The 14,514-nt window shown below is 37.9% G+C and overlaps 1 protein-coding gene across 2 annotated transcripts in view; it reads left to right on the forward strand.

Moving 5' to 3' along the window:
* The window catches only part of DCLK1 (doublecortin-like kinase 1), a 64,135-nt gene extending 60,072 nt beyond the window's left edge, over window positions 1–4,063 (forward strand). The window contains exon 13 of one of the 2 annotated variants that reach the window (XM_010282777.1): window positions 3,379–4,063. In XM_010282777.1, the coding sequence (XP_010281079.1) occupies window positions 3,379–3,543 (165 nt within the window). In that variant the 3' untranslated portion in view covers window positions 3,544–4,063. The remainder of the gene's footprint in view (window positions 1–3,378) is intronic. The other variant, XM_010282778.1, reaches the window with a different exon arrangement.
* Window positions 4,064–14,514: the final 10,451 nt, after the last annotated feature.

Consider the following 14,514-nt stretch of genomic DNA (forward strand, 5'->3'; position numbering starts at 1 on the left):
GTGCTCAAACTTCTCATTCTCTCACCTCAAGCCAGGAAAAAAAAAAAAGTCAAAATGTGATAATGAAAATCTGGGATTTGCAGCCCTGTGAAGCATAAGTTCACTTCAGATCCTCTTATTATTTATTGAAAGAGTATCTTAAAGTAGAAATTCCCTGGAAATCCATAATGGAGTGGTTCATGCACCGGTGAACCACCCAGCTGAATAGTAGATGAAATAATATATCTGTTAAACCAAAGCAATGCATATAAGAGGCCTTTGTTACAAAAACAGTGATAATAATGAAAAAGCTGATTTTTGGAATACGCCCACATGCACAAGAGGGTACAGTAGGTGAAAAATCCACTTACAAAACACATGCAGTTATTACTCAAATGTATCTTACCATTTTCCCTCCATTGCAAGGCATTAATCCGTCATACTTTGAAAGTCTTCAGAGGTAAAAATTAACCGTGACCTCATTAAATGAAACCTGGCATTTGTGCAGAATGCAGGGTGGCCGTACTGCCTGGTAGTGTAATAGGCACTGGAAGTCCAAAACGTCATCATTAAGGTTGGGCAGAATAAAGCCGATCTTCCATGTTCTGTAGGGCTTATGAGCCTGTGGCCAGAACTGACCCATTTTGTGGTTCTGACATGTTAAACACTAAATGTTAGAATATGATTCGTGTATTTTTGCTTTCAGTAGGTAAATGTTCCCTTCTTTGGCTCTCTGTGACTTTATACATTTTTATTCGATACCCTCTCTGGGTGAGAAAAGTTCTGAATGTCTCTCAGCCCAGGAGAGTAGCCGCAACGATGTCTCTCAGTCTACAAGCATGCCTTTATAAAGACCAAATTCAAGGGAGACTTGGGATGAAAATGTAAAGAAAAACAGAGTCTCAAAATATGTCAGGAAGTTTCTGAAGGGTTAGGAAGCCAGAAATGTTTGGTCCTACAAACTGCAGCATAAAGTGCTGGATTAGGTGAGATGATCAGGATTTTTTGCTTAACATTTTTGATTAACGAGGCAGGAAGTGCCTTGATGTCTATTTGGACAAACATATTTAAACAAAGGCCCCGAAAGCTTCCCCCAAAACTGTAGAAAAGTAGTTATCTTGGGTTTTATTTTTTAAAGACATCTTTAAAATGATGTCCTGATATTTAATTATCTAGCTAGTTTTGCAACTTTGTAATTTTGTCCTTTAAAAAAAGCAATATCCTAGACTAAATTTCAAAAAGAATCTTTCATTCAAGAATAATCACTTCTATGTTATTTGCCTAATTTTAAATATCTTCAATTTTTACATATACATATACCATTCTCATGTGGCAGATTTTAAAAATAAATTTTGAATTTAATACAAATATTTTTATTTATTCAACCAGAAATGTTTAACTTTCTCAGAGGAGAGTATCTGTTACCACAGGATGATGTGATGTGGTTTAAACTTTAAATAAATGCTTATTTCCTGTAAGCATAAAAAAATCTTTTAAATGGAAATCTGTATTTTATAGAATGGTAATATATGCCATTCTTTTCAATTTTCACACAGAATTACATACTGTATGCAGTATATTCACTGTGTGTAAAAGATCTAGGTATTCTTCTGTTTCACATTAAAAAATAATCAAAAACTGAATTGGTTCAAGGCTAAGAAACGTAGAAGGCATTGAAAATACTAATTAGAGCTCTTAACCAAAAGATTAGCAGTAAACAAAGAAATTCTCAGCAGATGAGGTGTGTTGGATTTTGTAGCAATTATTATTTAAAATACGGGGATGAACTTATCAAAGTTAATTATTTTACTCCTTTAAGGTAGTGCTGTGTAGGTTCTAGACACAGAAATAATAGTTCAGCAATTTAGCCTAACTAAATCCATTTGCTATAGTAGCTCTGTACTCTTGTCCATCTTTCTGTCTCTATTACATCATTATTGAATGCTGATTGCATTATTTTAGAGCAGGGATTGCTGTAATGCTATTCTGCACCGGTATGATGGATTTAGTTTTCATTTTGTTCTCAAAAATATGCTGGCTATAAATACATCTCTGCTCTCCTATGGGGCTCACACTATAACTGGTAAATTTTCCAGAGAAATCAGTCATGTGTATCTCAAGAGAAAACAATAAATCCTTTGAAGCCGAATAACCTTTTGGCTGCATCCTTTTAAATGGAGATTTTCATACTAGGGACAAATTTTACAAGCCTTAGCAGATAAACCTATTCAGTTCTCAAAGTTATCTTTGCCTCCAGTGCCATGATCAGATATTTGTTTGCATTTTGTATGTCATCTTCCTAGCCACCTGCCCTTTCCCATTTTGCTTTTTCCAAAAAAATTAAGGGCCATGTTTTAAGAAGGCAGGCCCTGCTTCAGAAGGCAGTTAACTATGTGTCAAAGTGCTCTTGCTGAATCAAGGCCATCCTGTTGAACTTGTAATTTTACAGCAATTTCAGGGACTGCAGTCTAATACCCTGTAATCAAGAAACCAGCGAAACCCAGTCCCATGCTTGAAATCATTGGCCAGACTTGGGCTGCCCTTACCTGGATTGCAGTTTCCCCTTGTAAATGCGCCAGACACAGCAGAAGAAGAGGTGTGGCTAGAAGTCACAGCCATCTTATTAAGACTTGTATTCTCCACAGCGGCAGATACTGAGCAAAATATAAAGCCCACCAAGTAAATGTTCTTCCCCTCCCCATTTTTAGATACTTTAAGTAGACCCAGGTAAAACTAGTGGAGTATTTAATTCCAGAGACCTTGGTTAACAGGAAGATTAACAGGGTGGTCAGGCTAAACAGTCTTTCTGTCAGAGCTCTTCAGCGTTCTCCCTAAGAACATCCACTGAGCAGCATGAGGAGGTGTCAAAGAGCTGGGCTAGCTCCCTTCGGTGTTTGCTTTTCTCTCTTGTCTGACAACTTCATCACAATCCATCTTTGTTAGCCGATTGCACTGACTTGAACATGGGTGAGTGTGTATTAGCCTTCATTAGGTCAAATCAAAGACAAGCGTACATATCTGCTTTGCCTGTAGAAACAGATACATACTTTGAGAAGGGTGGGGGGAAGGTCAGTTGGTATTTGGCTTGAAATTTGAATCTATTAAAGGATGAAATTAATAGCATCCAGAAGTAGAACATATGGCATCCATATATATGGTACTGTATCTGCTTGATGATGTCACACTACCTCTTAAGGTTTGGGAAATGCACTTTTTAAAGCGTTTAGCTATGTTGTGGGCTCAATCTTTCAGACCTGACTGAGTCAGAACAGGTTTAATTTGGTCTGAACATTTATTACCCGTGGTATTTGCAGGCCACATAAAACCTCATGGTTTTCATTAGCTTTGCATTTCACACACAGCCTAATTTCATTTATTCTTATTTTATGCCCCTGCCAGACCACCGCTCTTGATAAGGAGAGGCAGGTTTTCCGACGAAGACGCAACCAGGATGTGAGGGGACGATATAAGGCACAGCAAGCTCCACCTGAACTCAACTCCGAATCGGAAGACTATTCACCAAGTTCATCCGAGACTGTTCGCTCACCTAACTCACCCTTTTAATAAAACACTTTTACTCAAAAGTCTTGGCTTTAACCCTTTGAGACCCTGAAAATCCTTCAGACCTGTGTGAAGTGATTACAACTGATCTACCCAGCAGTAGACGCTGGGATGGTGGAACACAAAAGGGTGCTCACAGAATCTTTGTAAGAATAATTTCCTAATTGATTGAAATACCTGTCCTCTCTTTAGATTGCAACTTGCTGCTAATATGATCCTCAAAGGGTTAAGGCTATTTTGCTTTTTTATTTAAAGATAGAAGCAGTGAATGTTTTCATCAGTGAAGCTAGGAACTGCAGTATGTAATTTTAGCACATGTTAACCCTCTGAGTAAATGATCAATTTAAATCTCGACAACCCACACTAGGGCTTTATTCTGGCTTTTTTGCTTTTATACGCACATATCTTTTATAGTACGCTAAAGTTCCTTGCCTGTTTCTGGCCAAAACAATATCAAACGCACTGTTGCGTAGGGGTTACAAATATATGCTTTAAAAATGAAAATAAAATTAAACAAACAGTATCTACAGCAGCTCATTCTAAACCTGCATCATACTTCCACAGGGACCTACCATTATTGGAGTATATTATGCAGGCTAAATGGGAAATTCCGTTTAGGGCAGCCTCATAGTTTACAGAAGATGACATGATGATGGCCGCAAAAGGTTGCTTCCATATCGTTTGCTGCTAATGACAATGCTGAGTCTTGGGAAATGGCTTGAGGACATGTTCTGTCATGTAATGGTATGTAAAGATCTAGTTGAGAAGTTCCTGGTTCCTTTGCCTCACATTCAGAAATGTACAGGCATCCTCTCAGCATGACCTGGTTATTCCAGGAGAGCCACTTTTAAAGATTAACATTGATGAGAATTACCCTTAAAATAGCTAGAGTGCTTCGAAATCGGGGAAAATACAAGTCATTTAATATATATGTAAAGCTTAAGCTGAATTAGCAAAAGTTTTGTCTTAGAATGGAGAAACTAAAAATGATTCACCAGTTCTATTTGTAATATTTAATAAAATGGGCATTTACACAGAGTATACATATTTCTGGTTGGTTAAAACCTCAATACAGCATTATAGCATTTTATTTAACCATTATCCTAAAGCTGGCTTCCACAGAAATATTACACTTCGTAGACTTTTGCTTCAGATGTGATAATTTGAAAGAAAAATTCTTTATGAAATTATAAAAACTTGGAATTTCACTTGAATGAAAAAAGCAACTTCGAAAATCCTAAAGTAAAAACATTGTGAAATTTATACTTTATCTTACTACTCATACAAAATGGAAGTTTTGTCCTCTAAAGTTAAAATTTTCTCACTGCTTTTAAAAAGTTACAGAAATGTGTTTTCCTCTGTCTCTCTCCTTGCCCTTTTTCTCTCTTTCTTTCTTCCTTTTTCTTTCATATCATACAGCTAGAAATATCAATATGCTGCCCCAAAAGATATGCAGACTTTTCTGATCTTGCTGAGAAGTATAAATAAATTTTGGAGGAACAAGGCAAGTTGCCCACAGTGCCATTTCCATTCTGAGTTGTGTTTGCTCATGGAACTGTGCCTATGAGCCGTTGCGGCAGTGACTGTGTTGGAGCTTGGAGCTAGTGTAATGCTCTTTTGCATTTCTAGTTGGAATTATCAGTTGAACCATATTTCAAGAAACATTGAATTTCTTTTGTTTCTCCGTCCTTTAAAGTGCATCTTCCATTGCCTCCGTCATGAAAATTTATATATTAAAAACTCGGAAGATTTTAAATACAGGAATTTAATCTTATGAATCTTCACACAAGTGGTACAAGTATTTAATACAGAATGCTTTCAAATTCACCCAATGTTAATAATCTAGAAGGGAGACATTTAGTCAAAACTAGATCTCCAGACTTCCTTGGTAATACAGAGAGATGAGTATTTCCAGGTTTGATTCATCTCACCTGTCACAGGCATGCGTTTTAGGCAGGACTCATGCTTTGATTCACCTGTGGCTCTCACTCCATTGACGGTAGAAGAAACTGCTGGTGGAAGCTTACATCAGACATCAAACTTCAGATTATCAGTTTAGTAGGATGAATTTCACCCTAAGTCATCAGGAGACTCTGATCTCTGAACGTATATACATGGGCCGAAGTCCTGTGCATGGCCTCAGTTACTTTGGAACCTGAGTAACAACATCTTAACCTAAGTGAAGCAAATGGGTGTCTTGTTGGACAACTCCACAGGGGTAAGATTTGAAGAGATAAAGGAACTGCCATGCAGAAGTTCTCAGATTTTAGGGTTTGTGTCTGTGGCTGATACTTGATCGTGCCCATTCAACCCTAGCATCACTGCAGAGAGAACACCCTTGGTAGAGAGCACACAGCCACTGCCATTGTGATGTTAATGGCTGTGGTTTGATAACGTTTGGATAGGACAGGGAATTCTTTTTCCATAGGATCAAACCCTCAGCCAAGGTAAAGCCTCCCTTGCCACTTACCTACATCAATTTACAGTAGGTCAGGATCTGGCACATGTTTTTCCATCATTGCCTTTCTCAAATTATATCACAGCCTTCCCTTTAGAATAGATACAACTGAGCCATGTAAATGCAAGACATACATTTGGTAATAAAAAAGTGTCCATTAATACCACATGCTCCTTGACTATTGGGAAAATTTCGTTATCTCAAAGCAAAGGCTGATGTTCATTGTTCTTAAGTAGAAAGAGAAGTCACAAGAAAAAAATTAAAATAAAAATATGCTTCATCTTATGCATAAGAAATGTTATTCAGAAAACCCCTCCAGGATTTTCCTATCACCTTTGCTTTGCTTTGCTTTGGAATACAGGGTTATCATTAAAATAAGATGTTTGGCTCCTTCATTTTACACCATCTTGTACTACTTAAAATGTATGTAAAAATAATCCTAGATCCTGAAAACCCTACTCATGCCCAATGTCTTATATGTTTCTGATCTTTGGTTCATGTTTTATGAACATAACTATAAAAATTTTTTTTAAAGTTATTTTTAGGTCTGTGAGAGACTGGGTTTCAAATTGCTGATAGCGTCTTTTTAGGCTTCAAGGAAAAGTATCTGAATATTTAAACTGTTTTAAAAGAATTTGCAATGATGGTTTTAAATATATCCATATATCCATATATATTTTTAAATATAACCATACATATGTATATATATGTATGGTTTCATGGAAATAATAATGGTTCAGGCTTCTTTGGCAGCGACTGCCCTTTTTCTTGTCTAACCTCTGAATTCCTGGGGGTAAGTGAAGACAGAATATGTGGCCCTAAAAATACTTGAAACACCAGTGAAAAAAAGAAATCAAAGATAACAGACTATTTCTAATGTGATAATCTGGGAGAGCACATAGCACACTGTGGTCATTTTACCGTAATACATACCAGTCCTCCTGACTTCTTTCTTCATTTCCCTTTTGAATCATTGCATCGTATTGGTGCTAAATGTGACAAAAAATTTTTTTAAATGCTTATTACATATACAAGGCCAACTTCCTCCCACGAAGTCTGTGTAGTTAGCTGAGACGGATGGCAGTCATGGTAGGCACCGTCTATCAATCACCAAGGAGATGGAGAGGAGCACTTCTGGAGGGTGACTCTGGTCATCTAATATTTGATCTCTGGAGATGCCGGACAGTCTGATCTTAGTAATAACAGGAGAGTAGAACAGGGTCACTTCCAGCTTAATTCCTCTCAATTAAGTGTAAGTGGGGATATCGTGGACTCCAATCTAAGTGCAATATTCTAATAAGCTTACATGCGGTAAGCAAACTTTGATGTGAAAATGTAGTACTGATAGGTGATAGCACAGGATTAGTTAAATGGTACTGATCTGGGCATTTTCTCATCTAGATGTATCCATCTAAGTGTTAAGCATCTAATCTAGGGCAATCATCTAAACTTCCCTTATAGTTGCTAGAGACTGGCTTCTCTAGTGGATAGTTAAAATTCTAGGATGGATGAATCGCTCACTAGATGAGGTGCCAAGCCCAAATATATTTAGAACATGATTTATTAAGTCATGACATATAAATTAATATTTCTGTAAGTTACAATTTTCATAGCATTAATGCACAAAAAATCCAGAATATTATGGTTCTACTCAGAGGGTTAACAGAAAAGCACTAGGCATGCTGATTACATTGGTGTATCCAAACTGCTTTGCTTTTTTAGCCAGTGTTTGCTGATTTTTTCAGAAAATTCTTGAAAAATTTCAAGTTTGAAATAATTTAAGTGTTGTTGTTTAAGGAATTTCTATAACCAAATTAATCTTATTTTTAGCTTAACTTATCACAAGAATAATATGTATCATTGATGCAGTGTAAGTCTGTAGTTATCAATTTTATTAATTCCACAAGTGAGTCCAGAAATCTCTCTTTTTTTAAGTACTTACTATAGAGCTTACAATGGTGGCATAGGTGACTGAGACTGTCTTTCTTATTGGTAAAAAACACAATATTGTAATTTCAAGAAAGTCCTAAGAATCAGATTTTCAGTTTGGTAGTGTACTAGTTAGGGGAAAGCTATCTCATGACATGCATTGTGTAAATCATCTTTGTAGATGAAGATTGTTCATATTAATGAACACATTCTTTTTCCTTGACATTGTAGCAAAAACTGTTTACTTGTTAATGAACAACCAATACATTAATTTGCTTCAGACTGTTAGAGGGGAAAGTGAGATTCCAGTCATTGACAATGTTATTGCTTTACAGTAGCCCTCATCTAATTTAAATGTGGTGCATACTACAATAAGCAAAGCCAAACCTGTGAATAAACTCCTGAAAAAGCCTGGTGGGTCTTTATTCAGTTGGGTGCTTGCATACAGTAGCGTGTGACAGCAGGAAGGCTTTCAAGAATTGTCGGAATGAAAGCGATATATCCACAAATAAGGGCTAAATTGCAGTCCTTTCCCTATGGGGCATATATGTTTAAAAAGAAAAAAGAGAAAAGAAAAGAAAAATTGGCTCAGAGGTTTGCAGTGCTACTATATTACCACAGGGCAGGTACATTAAATCATTGTTATTTGCTAGCCTGGGGTATATGTTAGAAAATGGCATCTTTTTTATTTAGTTTAGATTGTGGGCAGGGAGATCTTTCCTAATATTATTGCAGTGCCTGCTAGTGCTGCCATGGTTAAGGCTGTGTTAGTATTTCCATTATAAACTCTTAGTCTCAAAGGTTTTTAATTTGATCATAAAAATTTGCTTCAGGCAGAAACTTGGCATACAATTTTTCAGCTCAGAGTGATTCTTTTCCTAAAATATGAGGGAAATCAACTTGACCCCTTCGACACTTACTTTCTAACCGTACAAATTCACACACAGAAGACACAAATGGGAGCGGCTTCCACAAAGGTGGGTTTTATGCAGCTCATTTCAGGTGTATGACATTTTCAGGCGTATCTTGCAGGTCTTAACTACAAAGGTGACAGCTCAGAACTTTTGGGCAATTTGAAAAGCAGGGACAAAAGTCAGTGATCGAGAGCAAAAATGTTCCACATGTGGGAGAGTTTTATTTCGACGTGACAAGCGTTTAAAGTTTGCGCAGTAACGGGTATGTATATACACCCTGCTGAGTGTTCATGTAATTCCTAAACCCATTAGTCTAAGTCATTCCACATAGCAAATGCTAAATGTGAATATGCTGAATTTCCCTGTAAAACTGGGAGAAGAAGCAGTTTTGTCTTGTATTTTAGAGTAGCACCATGGACAAAGCTGACATTGCACCAGCCAAAAGGGTCCACAAAGAGAAGAATCAAAGGAATGTGTTTTCTCTTACAGGGAAAAAAATTGTCTGAATAAGACAGGGTTGAAAGCTCACACTGAACAGGAGAGGTATTAAAAGCAGTTTAAAAAGCATAAGTATGGAATCATTTGAAAACTATAAAAGTGCAAGGGAGCCACACAGTGTAATGAATCCATGTGTGGACCAAATCAGCTACTAATCTGGAGCAAATTTACAGCTACAAACAGGCATAATTAATATACAAATCAAACACACCCAGCAGCACATGGAATTGAAATCCTGGTTCTTTTAGCAAACATAATGCAGACGTCTTCCTCATATATTCACTAAATGAGACCGTGTGTAGCTGTTTGAAGTAGTGTTACATACAGGCTAGTGGGGAAATTAGGTGTTTAAAAAATGACTGTAAATTAATTTTTTTAATAGCAATTCTGCAGCATGCTTCTGCCTTAAAGTGTCCTTTTGGGAAATGACAGCTTTCAAAAAGTGATGTCTTTGCATTTTATACTTGTCTGCATATATACTTGAATAGCCCATGCCAAATAGCTTCAGTAAGAACTGAGTTGTTATATTGAGGCTTCATATTACCTGCAGTTTTCTGGAGCAGGGGCCAGAGGAAGGAACAAAGCATCCATGAAATAAAGAGTTCATGGAATGAGCCACCTGTAATGGAGATGTCTCCCTAATCCTTCTTAGTGATCGACTTGAGTCATAAACCACAGCACTCAGTCATTTCCAAAAGTTTTCACCCTACTTAAGTGCGTGGGGAGGGGACGCTGGACAGAGTTGTGTCATTTTCTTGGCATTCGCTTGCAGCGCTGCACATTTTCTCAAGCCATGAGTAAATATCAGGTTGGGAAAATAACTGTTTATGCTAAATGACAGAGCTAGAAAAAAGCATATAGGTAGAAATTAGCCATGACAGTGTAGACTGGCATTTAGAATATGGTTTCTGACCAACTGATCAAACAAACTTTTGAGTGTTTTCCAATAGGACCTTTGGAGTCAAGAAACTACAATTGATTTTCAGGTGGAACTTGATCTGTTGATGAGAAACTTTCTTCTTGAGGTGTTTCTGATATGTCTTCATATGCATTTCCTCTTGTAGGAAGACATTGGACTCAGAAATCCGGAAGATACCTTGTATTTCTATGTTCCTAACAGATTTTAAAGCTAGCAATGAGTTATTCAAGTGCCTGGAGAAAAAAACAGTGATGAAAAGGAAGCCTAGCTTGCTTGTCTAGTGTTATTCTCAAGAAGAGCTGACATTACTACTATGACTGTTACTGCTGCTGCTGCTGCTGCTACTACTACTACTACTACCACCACTACTGCTACTATAACCACCACCATTGCCGTTCAGAGGTAGATACTTTTTTCACCTATGCATCTCCATTAGGTGCCTGGAATGCTCAGCATCTGCTGATAAGACCAGAAGGACCTTATATGAATAACAGCACCTAGAATTTTTTTTTGTTTTCAAACAGAATGCCCACGGCTATTGAAGCTTGGGTCCATAATATGGTGAGAGTTTGAGAATTGGTAAGGGAGAAATTGGTAAATTGAGAGAGAGGATTATTTGCAAGGTGTAAATGCAATGGGTTGTATGTCCAAAGGAATTCCTGGTGCTGTATCTTGCAAAGGAGAGCAACAGAATTTTTTTCTTCAGCAAATCCATGCACATAGGAAAAGGCAAATAAACCTTTAAGATACGAACTTCTGACAATCTGATGTTCATCATGAAGCTTAACTAGGTGTAGTCTTTGTGAAATTACTTCAGTGTAATAGGGAGTTAAAATTTAAGGTCAGTAACATCAGATCTTGACAAATTTTGCCAGTGATAGGTAGGTGGTGGAAGGAATCAAACTGACTGACTGATGCTAAAACCAGAAGTAGTTCAGGAGAGGTATTTCCAGAGAGAGATGATGTGAAAAAAGGGAGGAGGAGGATTCTTCTGTAATTCCCAGAGGCCAATTTATCACTTTCCATTTGTGCTGATTTTCAGTGTCTTATCTGAGGGAAAAAAAATTACTCAAACTGGTCCAAGGTTAAAGACATGTCTGCTATAACTTATTTTTTATTTTATTAAGGACTTAATAATAACCTTTTATATTCTGCCTGAAAGAAAATTGTTAAAGGATTAGTTGGGTGTGAAATTAAATAGCACTTTTCTCATGCATGCTCAAAAGCTATCTGAAGAAGTGATGGCCTTTAAACAAGTTTCTAAATTATTTCAATTTAGAAAAATTTCCATTTCTTTTGAAAAGTAAGAAACTTAGGAATTGTTGTGTGGTTTGAATGGCACAGATGAATCTTTAATTTTCAAGATAATAATTAAATAATTTCTAGATTATACATATTGCTGCAAAAATCATGAGGGTAACCAAATGGCATTTTTCAAATCCTGCCATTTCTGCTAATAATTGTAAATTAACAGAAACGAGACCTGATATTATCACCTAAAGTTACAAGCTAAGTTTTTAATTTGTTGCTTAATTTTGTGTAAAAGATTTGCTCTAAAATAGTAATACAAGAGTAGAAAAGGACAAATCACCTGGTACTTCAGCTCTAGTCTCAACTCCTAATGAGCTCATGTTTCTTGAGCAGAGAAGCATTACAATATATTTCAATTCAGTCATCACAAACAAGCCACTAAGGAGTTACATCCAGCTGCATTCCTAAGAAGCTATGCACAGGCTTTAAAAATTAGTCATGCAGCCACATCCTAGTTTTCCCACATAAACCTCTGCACCAAAGTGAGTCTTGGTGAGCATGCTTATGAACAACAAAACAAAACAGCAACTATTCAAAACATTCACACCTTATGTGTTAATTTCCCAGCAGAGGGAGTGAGTTTGGATAAGCTTATGGAAATCAAATATAGCTGTGGACTGACAGCCTTTGTATCTGGTGCCCTTCAACACTATACATACCAACTCTCATGAGAAATGTGAATACTATTTTACGGTGGAAGCCTGCTAAATCCCACTAATGACTGGAAGATTCATTGTAAATGAATGGATTTTGGGAATTAGCAGGTGAATGAAGAAACACAATAAAAGACCAGAGGATAATGCATTGCATAGTGTACTTTTTCATTTGTTCTGACAATTGATTTAGTTTTAATTTCATACTTCATACATTACCAGCAAGTGTGCTGGAGTGTAAAAGCTACAAATAAGGAGTCTGAGTAATATGAGATCCCACCAGGGCTCTCTGATTATTTTTGCTGAAAGGCAGAAAAAGTTATATTTTATCTATGCTGATAAAAGCGTGTATTTTATCCTACTCTCATTTACGAGTTAATAGTTGCTATTTAACAGCTGGTTCATGGAACGATTCTTGATGCAGGAGATAGATAACTGCAAAACTAAAGACTAGTATTCACTCTGTCTAGAAGATGGATTTTTATTCACAGGGATTATAAACTGAGAACAGGGTTATAGGCTTGTGGCACTTTCCCTTTTGGACTTTGTCTTCCCAAAGAGTGTGTCCTCCACCTTTCTGGCAGCACAAGCTTTTGGCATCCTGAAATGAAGGCTAGTGATTCATGAACACCATAAACCTTCATGAACTTTCATTGTCCTCAAACAAAATAGCCCCCTTCTTCTCTTCTCTGCCCCCTTTCACACACCTCCAGCCTACTCACTTCTTTCTCCTTCCTACACTCCCCTTCTCTCGTGCAGTACAAATGCTGTACACCCATGTGGTAAAACAGATCAGGGAAACTGCTCAAGTGGAATAAAAAATTTTAACATGCATTGATCACGTGGTTCTGTTTATGGTTCTGATACAGCAGCACACAAAGAAAAAAAGGTATGAAAACGTGACTGCTGCAGTGGGAAGGTGGGACTACTTTCAACAGTGGTTGCTCAAAGTGTAAAAGAAAGTAAGGGGTAAGACCTAAAAAGTGTGTAGAGTGTCTGTTGAGATCAAGTTCTATACTGTTGTTCTTTACATCTGGATCTTTCAAAATATTTTTATTTTGAATACACTGAAAGAGTGGGGTGATATGAAAAAATATTACAATAAGAAAAGAAAAAAGACTTGCAGGAGGTTGGGACATTTCTGTTTAAATGTTACATAGGCTCAGTAGAACTGGGACTACATGGAGAGGAGGCATCGTTTAATCTTCATCAATGACATAGTGGGACTGAATGCACCCTCAGCAGCTTTGCAGGTGACATCAAGCTGAGTGGTCCAGTTGACACACCTGAGGGACAGGATGCCATCCAGAGAGACCTGGACAAGCTCGAGGAACAGACCTCTGTGAACGTAATGAGGTTCAACAAGGCCAAGGGCAGGGTCCTGCACCTGGGTCGAGGCAACCCCCGGTATCAATACAGCCTGGGGGATGAAAGGATTGGGAGCAGCTCTGCCAAGAAGGACTTGGGGGTACTGGTGGGTGAAAAGCTGGACAGGAGCCGGCAATGTGTGCTCACAGCCCACAAGGCCAACTGTATTCTGCGCTGCATCCAAAGCAACGTGGCCAGCAGGTTGAGGGAGGTGATTCTGCCCCTCTAATCTGCTCTGGTAAGACCCCACCTGGAGTCCTGTGTCCAGCTCTGGAGCCCTCAGCACAGGAAAGACACGGACCTGTTGGAGCCGCTCCAGAGGAGGGCCACACATATGCTCACAGGGATGGAACACCTCTCCTCTGAGGACAGACTGAGAGAGTTGGATTTGTTCAGCCTAGAGAAGAGAAGGTTCCAGGGCCAACCTTCTTGTAGCCTTCCTTATAAGAAAGATGGGGACAGACTTTTTAGCAGGGCCTGTAACAATAGGACAATGGGTAATGGTTTTACACTAGAAGAGTGTAGATTCAGACTTGAAATAAGGAAGAAATTTTTGACAATGAGTGTGGTGAACCACTGGCACAGGTTTCCCAGGGAGGTGGTAGATGCCCCAGCTCTGGCAACTTTCAAGGTCAGGTTGGACGGGGCTCTGAGCAACCCTATCTAGTTGCAGATGTCCCCGCTCATTGCAGGGGGTTTGGACTAGATGACCTTAAAAGGTCCCTTTCAATCAAAAGATTCTAAGATTCTATGTTTTTCCTTCAGATTGCCTCCATGCTTTAGGTTTTTCCAATGTTTTCTAAAGAACAATGATCAAAGATACACACAGAATCTATCTTGCAGTCACTTGCCCCAAGGTCATAAATGACATACAGATTTATTTTTTGTTGCCAGTTAACCTTCAAGATGGGAAAAGGCAATTGC

This window comes from Phaethon lepturus, unplaced genomic scaffold, assembly GCF_000687285.1.
Source record: "Phaethon lepturus isolate BGI_N335 unplaced genomic scaffold, ASM68728v1 scaffold8902, whole genome shotgun sequence".
Lineage (NCBI taxonomy): Eukaryota > Metazoa > Chordata > Aves > Phaethontiformes > Phaethontidae > Phaethon > Phaethon lepturus.